Source organism: Neolamprologus brichardi, chromosome 20 (genome assembly GCF_056152115.1).
Source record: "Neolamprologus brichardi isolate AB-2024 chromosome 20, ASM5615211v1, whole genome shotgun sequence".
In the NCBI taxonomy this organism is placed as follows: Eukaryota; Metazoa; Chordata; class Actinopteri; order Cichliformes; family Cichlidae; genus Neolamprologus; species Neolamprologus brichardi.
In genome coordinates this window covers 14,173,586-14,193,536 of record NC_142123.1, presented here as the reverse complement: position 1 = coordinate 14,193,536, position 19,951 = coordinate 14,173,586, and the positions used below count along the sequence as shown (strand labels likewise).

At 36.5% G+C, this 19,951-nt stretch overlaps 1 protein-coding gene across 1 annotated transcript; it reads left to right on the top strand.

Moving 5' to 3' along the window:
• The first annotated feature begins 10,023 nt into the window (after positions 1–10,023).
• LOC148096935 (scavenger receptor cysteine-rich type 1 protein M130-like) lies at positions 10,024–19,339 on the top strand. Its single transcript, XM_087834197.1, has 12 exons — positions 10,024–10,247; positions 10,494–10,802; positions 11,870–12,175; positions 12,456–12,752; positions 13,125–13,433; positions 14,112–14,384; positions 14,767–14,930; positions 15,349–15,457; positions 15,633–15,791; positions 18,066–18,161; positions 18,674–18,784; positions 18,925–19,339. The coding sequence occupies exons 1-12, from the start codon at positions 10,142–10,144 to the stop codon at positions 19,029–19,031; spliced, it is 2,346 nt and encodes a 781-aa protein (XP_087690323.1). The 5' UTR covers positions 10,024–10,141; the 3' UTR covers positions 19,032–19,339.
• The last annotated feature ends 612 nt before the right edge of the window (positions 19,340–19,951 follow it).

Here is a 19,951-nt window from a genome sequence, read left to right as displayed (position 1 = left end):
TGACATTTTTTTTAATCTATGTTATTTTTAATTCTTTTCTAACATAGTTCTCTATTGATATTGCATTGTGACTGTTATGTCTGTGTTATATAAACAATCTTACTTTACTATATTAATAAAATCAAACTGCATTAAAAGTGAATTGATTAATGTGCATCAAAGTAGGATGAAAAAAGTGTTTTCTTTCAACCTGCTGAGACCTTGTGTGTATCTCTTAGAAAATCAGACATCTCTTGGAAGTCTTTTAGTGACCTATTTTGTTTTCACCTAATGTGTGGTTGGGTGTAAATGTATTTCCGCAGCTAACCAAAGGGCACTTGAGAATATTTTTTTCCAGTTACTCACAGCTCTGAAAAGTGTCCAGCCACAAAGCCACCGTCACACTCATTTTCTCTCGTATACTCATTTTATACCTGTGACCACAGTTCAGGCAACATTCACATGTAAAATCTGACTGTAAAATAGATGGATAATTTCATTAGAGTGACTAGTAGATATACATTACCATTCGCTTGGGTGTGTTTTTAAAGCAAATTTCTTGTGCTTTTATGCATATTTTATATATTATATCTTGTATATAATCTTTCTACACTCTGCAACATTCACTCCAAATGAATGTTTACTTGCTATATATGCAAAATATTCATATTTACATTTATTGCACAGCCTTTATAATTCCCTTCATGTCAGTGTAATTTTTACGCAAATGCCATTCTCTCTATTTTAAGGATGCCTTTTTTAAAAAACAATTTTCATGCAACTTCTAGATGCTGTGTGATAAAATATACCTGGTTTGTTGTTTTTCTGTCTTCTCACTAAAATAATCTTTCCATTCTAAGAATTTTTTTTGCTGATATGAGCTGATGTTTGCTCTGCTAATGATTGCTATATGTGCTGCTTCCAGTATTAGTTTTTTAGTATATAATGTTCTCAGACATATAAAAGATCAAGAGGTTGATATTTGGTAGAAGTTTATTCAAGAAAAATTATTGTTGCTGATGATACAGCAACAATCTTTATGGCAATTTGTTCAAATTAAAACTTTAAAATGTTTTTTTGATATTTTCTACCTATTAATTTTATTATTTTAGTATCAGAACTTGGCAATCTGTCTTTGCTTGTATTCAGAAAGGAATATGGTCATTTAGTATGAAATCAGCATGGGCCGTCTGCTCAACTGTCCCTGATTTCCATAAAAATGTTATGACCCAACATTTCATCTGTCACGGTTCTGGGTTTTTCTGACCCAGCTTTTTGAATTCTTGTGTTTTTATATTATGGTTTATGTTTTGAGTCCTTTGTTGTACTGTGTTTGTTATTTCCCTAGGTTTCAGTTATGGTTATCATAGGTTTATTTCTTAGGTTTTATAATATGGCTTCCCTGTGTTCTATGTTGTGTCTACTGTGCCTTTCTGTACCATGTTTCAGGTTCCTATGTTCTGTCTCCCCAGTTGCTGTTAAGTTTACATGTCTAGAGTTCAGTCCTATTTTCCTTTGAAGGTCCGTGTCTCATGTCAGTGTTTCTAGTTTTGCTTCCCTTGTCTCGTCCAGCCTGATTACTCCCAGCTGTGCTCTCCTTCTGTGTCTCATTACCTCGTTATCCCTCAGTATATTTAAGCCCTGTGTTTCTCTTTGTCAGTGTTGTAGTCTCCCTCATGGCTGTGGGTCCCTGTGTGTTAGTTATCCATGTCCCAGTTTAGTTTTGTTATATTTTTTTGTGCTGTTCTGCAATAAAGCAGCTTTTTGAGTTTAATTCCTATGTGGTGAGTTTTGCGTTTGGGTCCTTCTCCTGCCTGAACACAGCCGAATCATGACATCAACATAAATATTCCCCCAAATTTTTTGATTCATACTTCTGAATTTTAGATTTTCAATTTTAATTCTTGCAAAAATTAAAAAACGTCATTGTTGTTCAATTTTCAAAGTAGATTGACAAATTATAGAAACATATGCCACAAAAACAAAAATATCAGATATCAATAATCATTACCCAGAAAATTATTTTGTTAAATATGTACACATTTTTCCATTCAAGACCACTCCAATTTCAATATTTTCTGCTCTGCTATATATTTTTTGCATAAAGATGTTATAGTACAAAGGGTGAATATATATTTTATATATGGATTGCTGTTGATTTTATTTGGGCATGAATATCTCCTATTTTCCTTTCTTACAGTCAGCATGAGTCAGGATGTGTTCTCTGGGACTGATATTTAAAAAATAGAAATCTGTTGGCTATTCAAGATCCTGAATTTCAAGATGGCACTCGAATTCTGATTCAGAAAATACATTTGTTAAACAAATACACATAGAACCATTCTACCTACCATTTTAAGGCCTTCTGTGATAAATACCATAGTCGATAAATACCATAGTGGCCTAAAAGTCAGTTGACTGACCTTAAAAAAAATAAAAACTGTTTAGGCAAATTGGAGAGGGTTTAACAGAAAATGTTCGGAAATGCTTTGCTGATGTTTAACAAAAAATATTATTTTTAAATTTTAGTCAGAATAACCTAGGAACTCCAGAATTGTATTGTTTTCAGACAGTCTGCTCATGTATTTTGATTTTGTGATACAACTTGTCATATTTGCAATCAGCACGATTTTTGTCACTTCTGATGAAGAATTTCTTGTTGAAATAAAGCATACAACATGCTTTATTTTGCATTCAAAATTAACTATTTAGAAATTGTCACCATATGTTATCCTGATTCAGTTTTATGGTAAGAATGACTAGTTAAAACAGTAATAGTAATATAGTAATAAGGTAGTACATTTAAAAATAGTTTTTGTGATATTTATGCTCACATATTTCCAAAGTTTTCAAAATGCAAAAAATATAAAGCAAAAATTTCACAGTAATGATCATCACACTTTGGATCAGATCTTCGGGGGAAGTGCACATGTTTAACGTAATTGTTGTCTTAGTTATAATTAAGTTATCATTGAGAAACTCCTGAATTTCGTTCTATTTGGATTCCATTATAGACTTGAATTTATTCTATTTTGATTGGAACAATTATTATTTGCTGAATTTAGCTTCAGTCTTCAGTTTTGTAAATACCTCATTCAGAAATCGTCACAGTCTTTTGCAATATTACTTTTTTTTCATTAGCATGTGCTTACATACTGATTTTTGCAGGAGTGCTAGACTCCAAGCTTTTTTTTTATTTTTTAACAATAAAATTTCACAGTACTTGTTATGCTTGTAATATCTTCAAAATTTAGACCAAAATGGGAGATAGTTGGGTAGAAATTCTTAAAGAATTGGCTGATTTTAAGTGGAATACCCAATATGACCCCGTTTGAGGCAGATATTATATAATGATTGTGAAGTCTATACTGCAATCAGTAGTCTATGTCATAAATCTGTAATGTGTAAATAGTTAGAATTCCGTTTCTAGATGAGCCTGCGTCAACATTTTTGGAATTAATTAATTAACAGTCAGTTATTAATCATTGAATCAATAGTTGATCAATTCACAATTTTTATAAAATCTCTAGTGTGTGTAAAAGCATGATAGTGAGTTTGAGTTCAACGAAGAGAAAAGCATAAAAAGGTGCTGTATAAGAAATAAGTGCACTTGTGTGTTAGTTTTCTTTAAATATTAAGACTATATTCGGCAGTCTAAATTTGGCGCGTATGCTGCTCATTTCCATTTTTGGTGGGCGAAGCCATGGCAATATAAAGCCGAGAACATCATTTGTCTGTCTCACTCTCAAGTCATGAGCTGTGGTGATGATGTGGTTCCTCCTCCTGCTTCTCCACCTTGCTCACATTGGGCTGATGATCTCCGGCAAGTTAATTTAATTTATTTCATTCTGAATACGATTAATTATTGTTATTTGTTAGATTTAAGAAAGTATCTTAAAAATGTCTGTGAAGTATTTAACATCTTTGAAATACTGTTTTAAAAAAAGCTCCGTGTGTCTGTGTGTGTATGGATCTGAACTGAGTCGAGATTTAATACTCAATTTAAACCAAAGTAATTAAATAAATAAGCGTGCTATTTGCTTGCAAAATATATTGAAGTAAGTTTGTGTCAAAGTCGAAGTAGGAAGTGTTGTGTCCTCTAATGTGATATACCAAATTTCACCACTAGAGGGTAGTATTGTGAAAAAGTGCAGTGGAGAAAATAGATGAAAAACATCTGAGAGAACTGATGAATGCGCTTGTAACACCCTGCTACATCCAACTATGTAGGTTTATGTGCTGCGATCATTAAAGAGCCACTTGTTCCTTGCAGAGGACTTGTTTCATTATCAGTCACCATTACAGGAAGGAATCTTTAAAATATTTTTGAAATCCTAACAATGTTCTACAATGGGAATCCCTCTCTCAATTCAAAAACTTTTAAAAATATATGTGAAATGGTTATATTTATATAGCTTTTTTTGCAAAGATGAGGTGTTGCGGGAAATTCGGAATTTCAAAAATTCACAGTCAACAAAAAGCTATGTGCAGATCTATTTTTTTATTTAGAGAAAAATGACTACTTAAAGGGCAGCATGAGGTCCAGTGATGAGCACTGTCACCTTACAGAGTGCTAGGTTCAAATCAATGATGGGCCTTTTCTGTGTGGAGCTGGCACAGCCAGCTTGTGTCTGCATGGGTTATCTCTGGGTAGTCTGACTTCCTCTCACAGTCCAAAGACATACGTGCAGTAGGTCAATTGGTATATCTAAATCAGCTGTGGGTGTGACCCCGTAGACACGAGTGTCTACGGAGCCCCGCAGGGGACATGGGAGAAAAAATACAATTAAGACGGACTTTTGCGAGATCTCACAAAACAAACTCGGGATCTCGCAAAAGTTTTAGCCGCATTCTTCGGAGGCCGCCAGCTTGAAGCCGACCGGGAGGTCGAGGCACGATGTGCCGGGAAAGCGGTGTTCCTCCCGGCTGTAGTAGGTCTCAACCTCCCGTTAGCTTCGAGCTAGTGGGTGTCAGATCTCCGAAAACGTCGGAGCACTTTTGCAAATATGTGATGTCTTGTAAACCGAGCAGGTATCTGACGTTTACACAACTACCTTCACGCCTCAAAATATCTTAAAAGTGTATTTTGTGACCCAGAAAGAGTAATATTACAACTAAGTAGCTGCAGCCATTGTTGGAATTCAACTTTTGTGAGATCTCGCAAAAGTGTTGCGAGATCCCGAGTTTGTTTTGCGAAATCTCGCAAAAGTTTTGCGAGATGCCGAGTTAGTTTTGCGATCTCGCAAAAGTCCGTCTTAATTTTTTTTTCTCCCATGTCCCCTGCGGGGCTCCGTAAGTGTCTCCATGTGTTAGCCCTACAACAGATTGGTGACCTGTCCAGGGTGTTATCTGCCTCTTTCCCTATGACGGCTGGATTCCGACCTCCCAGAAATTTTATAAGCAGAATTGTTTGGATTAAGACTTAGTGGATTATTATTATTATTATTATTATTATTATTATTAATAATAATAATAATAATAATAATAATAATAATAATAATAACAATTATTATTATTGTTGTTGTTGTTGTTATTAATAATAATAATAATAATAATGAACAAAAACAATGTGTTTAGAAATATCTTGCTAAATATATTACAATAATAAAGTAAAACATAAAGGCATACAAAACAAAAAATATTATTATTATTATTTTACTTGTATTCAGATGTTATGGCACAAACAAAGGTTTAAGATTGTATCCTTTGCAGTTCCCAAAAGTAAGTCATGAAACAAATAATAATAATAATAATAATAATAATAATAATAATAATACTTTGCTTTATAAACCTTGTATGTTCCTAGCTGAGGACAAACTGATTCTAAAAAACAAAGGAGGCTACCCATGTGAAGGCTACCTTGAAGTCTACCATAACAACATACAGTGGGGCAAAAAAGTATTTAGTCAGCCACCGATTGTGCAAGTTCCCCCACTTAAAATGATGACAGAGGTCAGTAATTTGCACCAGAGGTACACTTCAACTGTGAGAGACAGAATGTGAAAAAAAAAAATCCATGAATTCACATGGTAGGATTTGTAAAGAATTTATTCGTAAATCAGGGTGGAAAATAAGTATTTGGTCAATAACAAAAATACAACTCAATACTTTGTAACATAACCTTTGTTGGCAATAACAGAGGTCAAACGTTTACTATAGGTCTTTACCAGGTTTGCACACACAGTAGCTGGTATTTTGGCCCATTCCTCCATGCAGATCTTCTCAAGAGCAGTGATGTTTTGGGGCTGTCGCCGAGCAACACGGACTTTCAACTCCCGCCACAGATTTTCTATGGGGTTAAGGTCTGGAGACTGGCGAGGCCACTCCAGGACTTTCAAATGCTTCTTACGGAGCCACTCCTTTGTTGCCCGGGCGGTGTGTTTTGGATCATTGTCATGTTGGAAGACCCAGCCTCGTTTCATCTTCAAAGTTCTCACTGATGGAAGGAGGTTTTGGCTCAAAATCTCACGATACTTGGCCCCATTCATTCTGTCCTTAACACGGATCAGTCGTCCTGTCCCCTTGGCAGAAAAACAGCCCCATAGCATGATGTTTCCACCCCCATGCTTCACAGTAGGTATGGTGTTCTTGGGATGCAACTCAGTATTCTTCTTCCTCCAAACACGACGAGTTGAGTTTATACCAAAAAGTTCTACTTTGGTTTCATCTGACCACATGACATTCTCCCAATCCTCTGCTGTATCATCCATGTGCTCTCTGGCAAACTTCAGACGGGCCTGGACATGCACTGGCTTCAGCAGCGGAACACGTCTGGCACTGCGGGATTTGATTCCCTGCCGTTGTAGTGTGTTACTGATGGTGACCTTTGTTACTTTGGTCCCAGCTCTCTGCAGGTCATTCGTGTGGTTCTGGGATCTTTGCTCACCGTTCTCATGATCATTTTGACCCCACGGGATGAGATCTTGCGTGGAGCCCCAGATAGAGGGAGATTATCAGTGGTCTTGTATGTCTTCCATTTTCTGATGATTGCTCCCACAGTTGATTTTTTCACACCAAGCTGCTTGCCTATTGTAGATTCACTCTTCCCAGTCTGGTGCAGGTCTACAATTCTTTTCCTGGTGTCCTTCGAAAGCTCTTTGGTCTTGGCCATGGCGGAGTTTGGAGTCTGACTGGTTGAGGCTGTGGACAGGTGTCTTTTATACAGATGATGAGGTCAAACAGGTGCCATTAATACAGGTAACGAGTGGGGGACAGAAAAGCTTCTTACAGAAGACGTTACAGGTCTGTGAGAGCCAGGGATTTTCCTTGTTTGAGGTGACCAAATACTTATTTTCCACCCTGATTTACGAATAAATTCTTTACAAATCCTACCATGTGAATTCATGGATTTTTTTTTCACATTCTGTCTCTCACAGTTGAAGTGTACCTCTGGTGCAAATTACTGACCTCTGTCATCATTTTAAGTGGGGGAACTTGCACAATCGGTGGCTGACTAAATACTTTTTTGCCCCACTGTATGGGGCTTTGTTGGGGATACACTCTGGAGCAAGAACACTGAAAAAGTGGTTTGTAAGAGCACTCACTGTGGGGAACCTGTGGAGAGCTCAGTAATAGATACTCTTAAGCCTTCTGAAGACAGACCGATCTGGCTCAATGAACTGAAGTGTGAAGGACACGAGAGCGCTCTGTGGGAATGTAAACATCCTGGTTGGAACTCCAGCCATTACCCAAAGCTCACAGTGAAAAAAATTACATGTTCAAGTAAGTTTTTCAGATTTTTGTTTCTGTTGTTTTTTTTGTTGGTGGTGGTGGGCTTTGTTAGTGAGCTCAGTGACAATGACTCTTAGCTAAAGGTTGTTAAGGTACATTAACTATATTGGAAATGACTTGATAAGATCGATTGTGATGTTTGTTGGTTTTTTGTCTGTGTTTGTATTTGGCTGGTTTATGAGTGTGCTCTTCAAGGTAATATCACAATAAGCCTGAATGGACCCAAATGTGCTGGAGCTGTCCAGTACTCCATTGATGGCAAATCGGGTTACTTTTGTAAAGACAGATTGGGTAAGAGTGTGATTCATTCATGTCATTCACATCACGTTTTCTCAGTAAAATGCAAATGCAGTAAACAATACACAGCAACTTAGAGACAGCGTTTAAGATCAGTGTAATGCAATTATGGTTAAATAAATTCAAAACTAATGTCAGATAGTTTTAAATTTTAATTGACTCATATTTTCCAATAATGATTGTAATTAAGTTACTTATTAAAATATCATGCAGTGAAGATTTTCACTAAGACAAATAATGATGATATATTTTAATGTATAATCCCAATCAAAAATAAAAATGAAAGATACTTAAGGAAAGTTACTTTTCACCATTGATACTTTTATATTCAGACACTATAGTCACAGAATTAGAAGCTTCAACATTGTCTTGTTAAGCCTGAAATACTAAAGTATCACACTAAAGAAAATCTCTTTGTGCTAAATTATCAGATTCATGCTACAATCAAATGTCTTCTGTGTTTCAAAGGACAGAAGAGTTCCACTACTGTGAAAGATTCTTCTTCTTATTTAATGGTGTACTACTTCCATCACGTTTTAAAATGTTTTACACTATTTTTGATTAACAAAGATTATATAATTCCTCTCTCTTAAAGAAAAAAAAGAAGCCGATCTTCTGTGTAAAAATCTCGGGTGTGGTGAATTCAAAGAAATTCTTACCTTAAAATGGATGGATAGTGAAAGAAGCTCATCAAAGATGGAGCTCGATTGTTCAGCCTTTAAAAATGCAGACCCAGATCATCTGTGGCAGTGTGTGAATGGCAAACAGGACAATTCAGCATCATGCAAACCTGTTTCTGTCATATGTGAAGGTAACACACAGACTCTCTCTCGCTCTCTCTCTCTCTCTCTCTCTCTCTCTCTCTCTCTCTCTCTCAGATGAAGTTAAAGTAGTTCTGAAGCTCTCTGGTAAAGACAGCAAGTGCTATGGTACAGTTAATATTAAAGTGAATGGTTCAGTTAATCCTGTGTGTGCCTCCTCCTGGACTAAAAAGGAAGCTGAATTGGTCTGCAAGGAGCTTGAATGTGGGGAAGTGAGTGTTCAAGTTTACTCACCATAAGTTACCTGTTGTTCTGATACATGGATACTGAGTGTATCAGAAACTGTCCATACAGCAGTGCTACTGGGTTTATTGTAATAAGTGTATTAACCCTTTAAGACCTACCATAGAACCAAGTCCGCCAGAGCTTATATTATATTTTTACATGCTGTGGAGCCATTTTTGGGAGCATTTCAAGTTGCTATACATCAATACAACCATTACAGCCTAAATTTTAATAATATGTTTGCATTAAGTGCATAGTAATTACATAAATTGGAAAAAAGTGCAATAAACTACAAAAAAATGTAAAATCGTTTGTTTTTTTAACATATATTTCTAGTTAGAGAAATTTAAGAGGCTTATCCCTCAAAACTGTAAATACAAAAAAGTTGCACAAAATAGTTTCCCACCACAGGAAATTTATTTTGAGTGTCTTCATAGTTTTATTTTTGAAATACACCAATTTTTATACACTGCAGGAAAAACGAAAATAAATATTATAATGCAAATTTGCAAAAAAGCAGCATATGCATCAAAATAAACTATTTCCAGCAGTGCAATATGAGTCCTAAGCATCCCAGAAACGACACAGAAAGTCATAAAGTCAAACATAACTTTTAAAAACACCAGTATAAGCTCATGAGGCCCTGATGGTAAAAAACCTCCAGTTTCGGGCAGGTCATGGAGGACATGCGATAGTTCGCGCTGATGGACGTAGGAAGTGTTACGAACAGCTGATCGGATCAGCAAAGCGTGTTTCTGGAATATTATGTTTTTGTTGCTGCAAGTGCTTTTTATGCAGTTTTTGCAAAGCTATATGTGGAAGGAAACTGTGACCGAGGACAAGCTGATGGCATAAGATGTAAGTACAACTCCTCCGGTTTCATATGCAAAAAAAATTATTGCGCTAGCTCACGTGGTTGCAGAGCTACCGGGATTTAAAAATAGTTACGCAAAACAGAGCGTGCCCGCTTTAAAGGGTTAAAGTGCACCATTAATACCAGATGATTATCAATGAAATAACATAAACTCATAAATGCTTTGTTCTAGCTGATTTATACTGAAGTCGACCGTCGAAATTCAAGAGGGATAATGGACCATGTGAGCTGCAAAGGCAGCGAGTCCTCACTGTGGCACTGTCAGGCTCAGCATGGTGACAATATCCAGTGTTCAAACCAACCTTATGTGGTGTGTTCAGGTAAGATACAGCAGTGGAAATGTACAGAGTGGCTGCTGATGGCCTTTGTCTGCTTTTATAATGGGATTTTAAATCCTGCAATAAATTCTCTGTCGGGAGAGAAAATCTGTAACTTCATTCAACGAAATTGTGACATTGTTAAATTCTGATTACATTTTTCCAAAATGTGTTCAGTAAGAGTTTGATTTAATGTGTTTATTCTTTTTGTGTTTCGTGGCTGATAAATCTCTTATTGTCGTGGTACAGACAGTGTGGAGGTGAAACTGGCAGATGGTCCTGGAAGATGTGCTGGAAGATTGGAGATAAAGCATGAGGGCCAGTGGAAGAAAGTTCCTGCAAAAGGATGGACAGAGGCTCAATCAGCAGCTGTCTGCAAACAAGGGCAATGTGGGGAAAAAGGCAAAACTGAAAAATTCAGTCAGGGTTCTGGTAGCTTCCTGTCAATAACGTGTCCAAGAAATAAGAAGATATCAAAGATATCTGAGTGTTTAACAGTAAACTCAAACTACCAATTTTTGGATTGGGAAACGGAAGCAGTTGGAATCACCTGTGAGGGTGAGTGTTTTGTTTTTTTTTTATTTCTCTGCCCTTCAGTGTCATCAGCCAGAAAAACTGTTTCCTTCCTTAAAGGAAGAGTTTTTGTATCTTTGGTCTTTTAGTTGCTGAACAAGTCACAGATGATATTGGTGAAGATGGATCAAAACAGGAAAAGCTGCAGACATACTAAAATATGATAAATTGTTAAAACAAGGAAAACAACATTTTCATTCATCAATGTCAGTCAGAAGAAAAGCTCAGCTTAGTTAACTTCTCTTTTTATTCCTACAGCTCCTTCAGGCTCAAAAGTCCTTCCATGCCTACAATTTAATTTTCATTGTTCATTCCGTTTTAACATTTTTTTTCTTTCAAATACTTGACTGTTTACACAAAAATTTAATTAAAAGATTATTTTGGCACAGTTAAATGCTTAGGAATGAAAGTCTTACAGACAATGCTAATTTTTTGCCTATAAATAGAGATAAAACTGAGCACATTTTAACCTTGTAAACGTTAAATTGGCCACCAGTAAAAAACAGTTGATTCAGAATGCTGCAGCAGGAGTACTGACATGGACTAACAGTAGAGAGCAGATTTGTGATATTCAATTCAATTCAATTTTATTTATATAGCGCCAAATCACAACAAAAGTCGCCTCAATATACTGGCTTCTCTTCATTGGATCCCTAGAACAAATTCCCTCTCAGACTACAGACTACTTGTGGTTCCTAAAAGTGGAATAGAAGGCAGAGCTTTCAGCTTTCAGGTCCCTCTTCTATGGAATTACTTCCCAGTTTGGATTTGGTAGGCAGGCACGTTGTCTACATTTAAGATTAGGCTTCAAACCTTCCTTTTTTGATAAAGCTTATAATTAGTGCTCAATAAGGTGACCCTGAATAATCACCTAGTTATGCTGGAATAAGCCCAGACTGTGGTATATCTCCATTCAGCTTCTTTCACCAAGTATGTGTTTATACATCACTTTCCTATTTTTGTGTCTATGTCTTTGTGAACCACTGACCTTTCAACAGGTAGACAACCTGCATAGCTACTACATATCATGTTTCTCTCTTTGTGTCCATCAGGTCACAAGGTGGTGTTTTTAAGTGGAACCTGTTCTGGTCATGTGGGGATAGAGCATAGCAGAGAAATCTACTGGCTCTCTGGGTCTAACGAGACATGGAAAAACGAGTCTGCAAACACAGTTTGTCAGCAGATGCATTGTGGGAACGCTGCCAGCTTTTCTTTCAATTCTAGGGCTGATATGATTAATAAAGTCTGGAAAGACTCTTTTAATTGCTCATCCAGAGAAAAGTCTCTTTTTGAGTGTAAACTAACTACACCTCTGCCTCCTGACCACCATAATTCTACTGCCTATGTGAAATGTTCAGGTAATGTGAAATGTGAATGAGTTAAAGTATAAAACTAAGACGGAAGTCAATATGAAATTGATTTATTGTGTCACTAGTTGTAATGTGATCCACTCAGAGGACACAATTTATTTATAACATACCTTTTAATGTCCATAGATGTACATTCACCTCCTTGTTTTCTCTCAACCAAGTTTCTACTATTTTCAGTTTTTTCTGAAACCTAGCTTGGTCTAAGAAGTTGTGAAATATCTGCTGATACTAGTTTCCTCTTAAATTTAACTTTTTCATGTCACAACAGGAAATATTGGAATGAGGTTGACGAACAGCTGCTGGGGAAAAGTCAGGATTCATGTAGAAGAGAAGGAAGGAGATATGTGTGCAGACACCTGGACAGAAGACAAGTCTGTGAAGCTGTGTGAAAAGCTGAACTGTGGGACGCCCATAAAAGCCCACAATAGTCCCAAAGATGGTGATATCCTCTTTAAGAGTTTACACACGACAAGTCAGACTACTGACCTGACACAGAGCATCTTTGTCAAAAACCAGGACAATGATAAGTCCTGTAAACAAAAACCAGCCTATGTTGTTTGCTCAGGTAATTAATTGTTTGTTTGTTTTTTTTAAAAAACTATTTTTAGATTGCAAACATATAATAAATGTCGTGACTTTCCTTGGCAGAATGTTTCATTTTCAAATAATTTGCCTCCTTTGGAAAAAAGTGCCAGTTTTATTGTTGCAGTTTATTGGATTATTGAATTTTTGTCACTAAGTTACAGGATACCAGAATTTAAAAAACAAAAAGAGACTGATTTTTGCCTTAACATGAATCTGTTTTTAAATATTCCATCAAATCCTTTTTGTGTTAAAGAAGCAAATTTGAATTTTTCTGAAGTTACCTTTTAATGTTTTCACTACGACTATGATGGATAATTAAAAATAAAATGACAACATTACTAATTTTTTTCAGGTAGTGTCAAGCCCAGATTCAGCATTCCCAGTTACAAATGTTTTGGAAACGTAGAGGTGGAGTATGAGGGGAAGTGGATCCCTGTGTGTGAGGATGCTCTCAAAGACACTAACAATCGAAACACCATCTGTCAGGAGCTTAAATGTGGTGATCCTGTCGAGACTCTTCCCTACTTTGGACCTGCACCAGCAGATAAATTAGCCATTTCAAATCTAAACTGCATTGCAAATGCTAACAGTCCATTATCTGCATGCAGCAGTATTACTGCTTCTACAGCTTCCTGCAAACACAGTGGCCTCCGATGCTCTGGTGTGTATAATGATCTTTGTGTCAGCAGTTTCTTAATTATTATTTGCTCCTTCAGCCTAATTTTAAAATAAAGGCTTTGAAACTGAATTGACAAACTTTGACATGTTCGCCTTCAAAGGTTACTTTTAGTGAAATAAAGGTTAGAATGTTAACATCCTCACCTTCATTAATCATATTTGTTCTACTCAGTTTTACTCTTTTCTTTTCTGCTTGTTGTCCATGTCACCAGTATGGCTCTGCCACACAGTCTGACTCACTTAATGTCTGGAATCAGCTGGAAACAGCTAGCCTGTGCAGTCTGATGGTTATAAAAATATCGCTGTCATCAGTTGTCTATCTCTTTGTTATCACTCTATAAAATCATTTTATTTACACAGCAGTCAGAAGAGTAGCTAAACTTTAAAAACTTTAAGTTGATGCAGGATCATAATGTCATTTCTGTGTGCAGAGTGTGTTATTTATATCATTCAGATCCTGTTGGTTACATCAAAGAGAATTATTCCAGATACACTGGATAAAGTAAACTAAAGCTAAAAGTGTTAAATGAACTATTTGATTATGACCTTGTGCTTCATATTTTGACTTTGCAGTGCAGAGACGATTAACTGATCATTTCTACCTCAGTGCTTTATGTCTTTATCAATACTTGACTGCAGTGTTTATTGCTTTCCTTCCCAGAGGAGCCCAATGTCAGCCTTTCACAGGGCTGTCGTGGGGAAGTGAGGATAGATGGCATTCCAGTGTGTGCTAGTAACTGGGATCTATCCTATGCACACAAAGTTTGCCAAGAAAAGCTTTGTGGCAATGCTGTCTTCATTAAACCCAAAGCTCCATCAAAGGGTTCAGGTAACTTTTACCATGTCAGCTGTGAAAAGTACCATTCCATCATTGGCCAGTGCAGGAGGACTAAAGGACAGTGTGACACAAATGTGGTGTTCATTACTTGTAGTGGTAAGTGTGAGTCCATACACCTCTCTTTCCATAAACTCATCTCTATATACAGTACATACATGTATGTCCTCTGTTAATTTTGGTAGTATTTTAATTCATTATCTTGGGGTAATTTTCAGGTATTTATATTATAAAACAGAAGATTATTTCTTTAAAATAAAAATGACATTGTTAAGCTCCTTATAAGATAGAAATCTGAGTTATTTTTTGAATTTTTTTTTTAAATATGTTGAACACATGTTTTACACTCCAACTTTAATAAATGTAGAGTGATGACAGGTGCTTGCTTTGCTCCTAGTGACTTTGCTAAAGCTAAGTTGACCATCTCTAACATCATATTTGCCAGACAGAAGTGGATGAGCTTGTTTCTTTGCTTTTACAGAAAGTGTAAAGTTCCGCACGACTGAAAAACATGGAGGTGTCCTTGAAGTCAATTATCGAGATAACTGGGAAAGAGTATGTCCATTTTATCGTACCCAAGTGTTAGAGACAAAGCTCTGTAAAGAAATTAATGAGACCCATAGCGGCTCTACGGAAATCAAACAGGTAAATCTTTAAATTCTGCTTCTTGAATCGGTCACTGATTTGTCTCATATTCTACAAATCAAAATTATGGACAGTTTCCTGGCTCTGTGTCTCAGCTTAATCTAATAATGAAGACTGGAATCTTACATTTAAAATATTTAGGTTTGTAAAATGGAAAGAAATGCATGAGATGTGTATCTGAATAAACACAAATTGACCAAATGTTTGAAGTTAAAAACTTTCTGGACGCTTTGCTGACACAAAGTTTGCAGAAATATAAAAGAAATTGAATGTCCCAATACTTTTGGTCTGGACTTCTAGTGACTTCTTTTGTTGTGTGTTGCTTCAATCAGGCCTGTTTTTTACTGCCAGAGAAAATTTCAGTGTTTTTTATTCTTTCTGTATCACTAAATGTGAAAAAGTTTAAATTTGATTCAAGGTCAACTTAGAAACAACACTGGAGTTCACTGATGTTACCATGGACGTCAAGTACGCCGTCAAACAACATTCCTGTGGAAAAGTTTCTTCAGCTACAATATTTTGTGAAGGTAAGATAAACCATGAATCCATCAATCAATTACTTGTTTTTGACAGAAAGACACTTTTTGTATTCTGTAAATCTGAGCTGACTTACTTTGATCAGTGTGATACAGATAAATTATGACTGAAACTCACTGTGACTGAATCCAGAAAAAATAATAAACTGGCTGTGTGTGATTTCAGCCTATGAAAAATGGACTCCCACACCACCACCGCTGCCACCACTTTCCACTATATCCATAGCACCTATTATCATGGGTGTGAGATTTCTTCTTGTAGTGATCTTGACTTTTGTATTTGTACAATTTTGTGTCAAGAGAGCCAGGAGCTCCAGAGCTTCATGTGAGTATATTTATTACATAACTTACACACATGGCTTGTCTCACTTTTAATTGAAAACCTTAAAAAGTGTAAAGATCCCGGTTGAACATGAGATCATCCCAAGGGCGTAGATTTGGCATGGACGGAAGGGACATGTCCCCACCAATATTCAGCAATTATTGAATTGTCCCCACCAATAATTTGATCTATTCCAGTAAAGAAAATCAAACCCGATAGAAAAAAAACGATCAGTCAACGTCTCATTCACCCAGCGGTGCAGAAAGAGTTAAATTACTTCCTCTACTGGAGTCCTACCTCATGTGACAAATATGGCCAATGTGATTGGCTGTGCCTTTCAGGGAGCTCTGTTTAGTTTTAGCAGTGGCAAGCCTGCGCTGCGAGGAGGAGAGGAGGACAGCAGCAAAAAGGAAGAACCTGGATATAAGTATTTTTCAAAGAAACCAAGTTGGCTTTAAGTGCAAGTCACTTAAAGCCACTTCTCCCAGAGTAGCATTTCTAATTTTGATTGAAACTGTCAGAGAAAATGGCAGCTTTGAGCAGGCCAGGATATTAGTTTACAGAAGCTGTTAAAATTATATGTCTAACATTAAAATGTTGGTGACACAATAATTTCATCCTAATGGTACTGACATGTTCATAGGGTTAATTTTTGAGACAAAATGTCATGAGGTAGTCATGATTTTGCAAATATCCACCTTGTAGTGCAGTTTGCGCAAATTGTTTTAAAAATGCACTCAACCTACAAACATTACTGATGAGTCAAGATCTGCACAAATTGACAGAAACACTGTGAAGCAGCTCCACATTTTATTCTTATTGTCATGTATGTCCTATTTGTCAGGTGACAGAAGAACCAACACAGAGCTCAGAGAGTAATGGTGATGCAAGATCACAGGTGAAATTGGATGATGACTTGTTGGTTCATGACTGTATCTGAAGCACATGTGTGACTGCATGTATGTGGAATGTCTCACTGTTATTTATCAGGTGACAGAGGCAGCTCTGCCATGTTGTAGCTCGGACAGAGGTGAAGAGGTGAGGTCACAGGTGACTGACTGATGATTTGGTGCTATAGATTTATTATCATGACAATTGTTAGGCTGCTGATGTAAATTGTTTCATTAGTGTATATTTGACAAAGAATGTGAATTGACATGTCTCACTTTTTATATGGCACGAATCAATGCATTATTTTATCAGGTGGCAATATGTCCTAGTGCAGTCAGAGGGGAAGAACCAGGGCCAAAGGTGAGGCACATCAAGCACAGAATATTAATTGTAATCTGAGGATAAAACACATGTACTGAGGCTGAAAGAAGCTTCAGTGCTCTCAGAAGACTAAAAAGATGGCTAAGGTTAACAATGACTCAAATGAGATTAAACAATGCTGCTGTATGTCCACCAGGAGAGACTGGACAGTATAGATGTAAAACAAATATGCCAGCAGTTTATCTCAGTTAACGAGAGGAGCAGGCATGTGTTTGGCTCCTTCACATAGTGGACATTGAGTTGTTGTGTGACACCAGTAGTATTAATGTCTGTTGCTGTAACAGTAGTTCATGTTTAGAATAGAAAATCTCAGCTCACTGATTTGATCGGGGCAATTGTGTGCCTAAACTGTTGCATAATTTTGCTGAGAGATCATCATTGTCATGACTGTATTTGAAGCTATTTTTATTTTTGTATGATACCTGATTTATATGGATTATGGCTGATGTAAACTAAAACCTAAAATACTTAGTTAGTCATTTGTTTAATAGTAATTTAACATTATATAATTCACATATAAAACTATGAATTGTGATTTTAAATGGTTTAAAAGCACGTAGAATAGCATATGTAGGCAAGTATATTTCTCCTCTTTTTATTAAGAAGCAAAAACAAAAAGGAAAAAAAAAAGAAACAGGGCAGAGTTCGGTGGTTGAATCATCCGTCCCCACCAATGCCAAAACCAAATCTATGCCCTTGGATCATCCTTTTATATTCCAAGTTTGAAAGCAAAAAGGGTGTTGCAGACTGCCACAAGAGGGCAGTCTTTACAGGCATTTCAAATATCACCATCACTGCTGCTGACTGAAGGAGCAGCCCATCAGCTCAACCAAATGTTGCTTGATTGAAAATGTAAATACAGAAGAGAAAAATTAAGCACACCTGTTCTTGTGCTGTGTTTTTCCTGCTCTTGTGCTCCTTGTTACCTCACTGGTACATTAGCACTGTGCATTGGTGAGACAGCTGTTGTTATGTACTGTATGAGTAAATGTGAAATGCTTTCAGTAAGAATGCTGCCTATGAAAGAACTGGAGTTTGAAGGTGGGAAACATGAAGATGTCATTGACAAAGAAAATGAGATGGAAGACTTCAGTTGTACTGGTGAGTCATTAAGTCTTTCATTCATTTTTTCTTGTCTTTTTTCCCCCTAAACAAATCTTTATGTCAAAAGTGAAAACAATCTGCCAGCCAATCAGCCACCATGTTTCCACTCACAGTCCAGTGAAAATGCAAATATTTTTAAGCTGTAAACACACAGCTTTCCCTCGCCAGATGTGCCTCATTGCAAAGCAGCTCTTTTTAACATAATGCAGTCTAAGTCTGTGATAATAATCTTAAAGTAGAATTACCACCTTTGACACTGTCACAAAATGAAAATGTATACAATTCCCATTTATTAAGATGTTCTTCTGTGCCAGAGTTCTTTTTATAAAACTATTTGCCTATCTTAGATTTATCTCAGATCGTTCCTATTAAACTGTCCTTTTCAGGATGTGAGGTTCAGTTGTCTTTGAAAAACAGTCACAGATCTGGCATGTGGGAGTTTTTTGGGAAATATTTGTTTTTTAAAAAGCCAACATGGTGTAAGTGTTCTCTTGCTATTTTTCATTCAGGAGTCAGATCAGAGGCTGAATTCATCTCAGAGAAGGATGATATTCAAGCAGATGAGGCTCGACCCCTGACCTTTCCAGGCACTAGTGCCATCAACATCAACACGCATAAAGGTGTCCATAATGAAAGCACTGGAGCTCTAAACTAGTTTGATCACAGTGTTTCCATTTTAATAACAGTAAATGGCAAATAAATTAAAATAAATAAGACTAATCAATGTTTAACACGTGTCATCTGTTTTTCTTTGTGACAGATGGGGTGACCTATGAAGTGGAAAATCCAGTGGAGAGTTTTGATGACATCAATACAATCCCTGGAACCACACAGACTACAGCAGAGGTCCATGACAGCCATACATGACTTAAACACAGCAGCCCCAGGATTGGTGCGGAGGAATGAGGACTAAATGAAAAACAATATTAAAATCTTTAAATGCAATATACATTTAGTGAAATAGCTGAAGGAAAACTATATTTGATGCAAGAACTTGCTGTAAAAACAATAACAATCTCTCTTTTGATACTGTATGGCAAAAACTGTAAAATGCAAAATGTATAAGAGTGATAAGGTATTACTCTGAGTAAAATATAGTCTTTAAAGCATAAATATTCAATATCTTGTGGTTGTCATCTTGTTATTTTCAATGTGTCAGTAGATGGTCGTTGAGACACCAGAATCTTAGTTGTAGTAGTTCTAAGCTGGTCTGTTTAGTCTTCATCTTAAAGAGGCTCAACTTTACAAATAAAAAACTATTAGATTTCATTTATTATCTTTTGTGTTTATTTCTTCTCATGGTTGTAACTTTTTTTTCTGCAGCTAATTTAGGGCTAATTTTCACAGTCATGACAACTGTTCACAGAACACATTTTTCTATAAGTCCCCCAATTTGTTTATTTTTCTTAAACTTAAGAATAATTAAGGTTGTGACTGTTGTGAGTGTCAGGTGGGTGATCTTTCAGTCTGTTTAGCTTCTTTGGCAGGTACATTTTGTTTTAAGACTAGCCTCTTGAGCCCCAGCACCTCCGGTGCCGGGAGCAAAAAGGGGGGAGATCTTGTTTATTTGGCTGTAACAAGAGCTTGGTAATATAAGTCCCGTAAACCTCTGAATCTCAGCTAAGAGCTCATATAAACCATTTCTACAACCACCAAACACAGTGAAAGCAGCAAACTAGTCAACTAGCTATTTCATCAACAAGACGTTTTGAGAGTCACTGAAGTTCTGAAACTGAAACAACGTTCTCTATTATGACTTAAGAATTTATGCCAGTGGTCAAAATTAG

Coding starts and splice junctions, on each gene's coding strand:
- LOC148096935 (XM_087834197.1), top strand. CDS start 10,142: ATGGACCATGTGAGCTGCAAAGGCAGCGAGTCCTCACTGTGGCACTGT. Junction 14,931..15,348: donor GCTCTACGGAAATCAAACAG/GTAAATCTTTAA, acceptor ATTTGATTCAAG/GTCAACTTAGAAACAACACT. Junction 15,458..15,632: donor AGCTACAATATTTTGTGAAG/GTAAGATAAACC, acceptor GTGTGATTTCAG/CCTATGAAAAATGGACTCCC.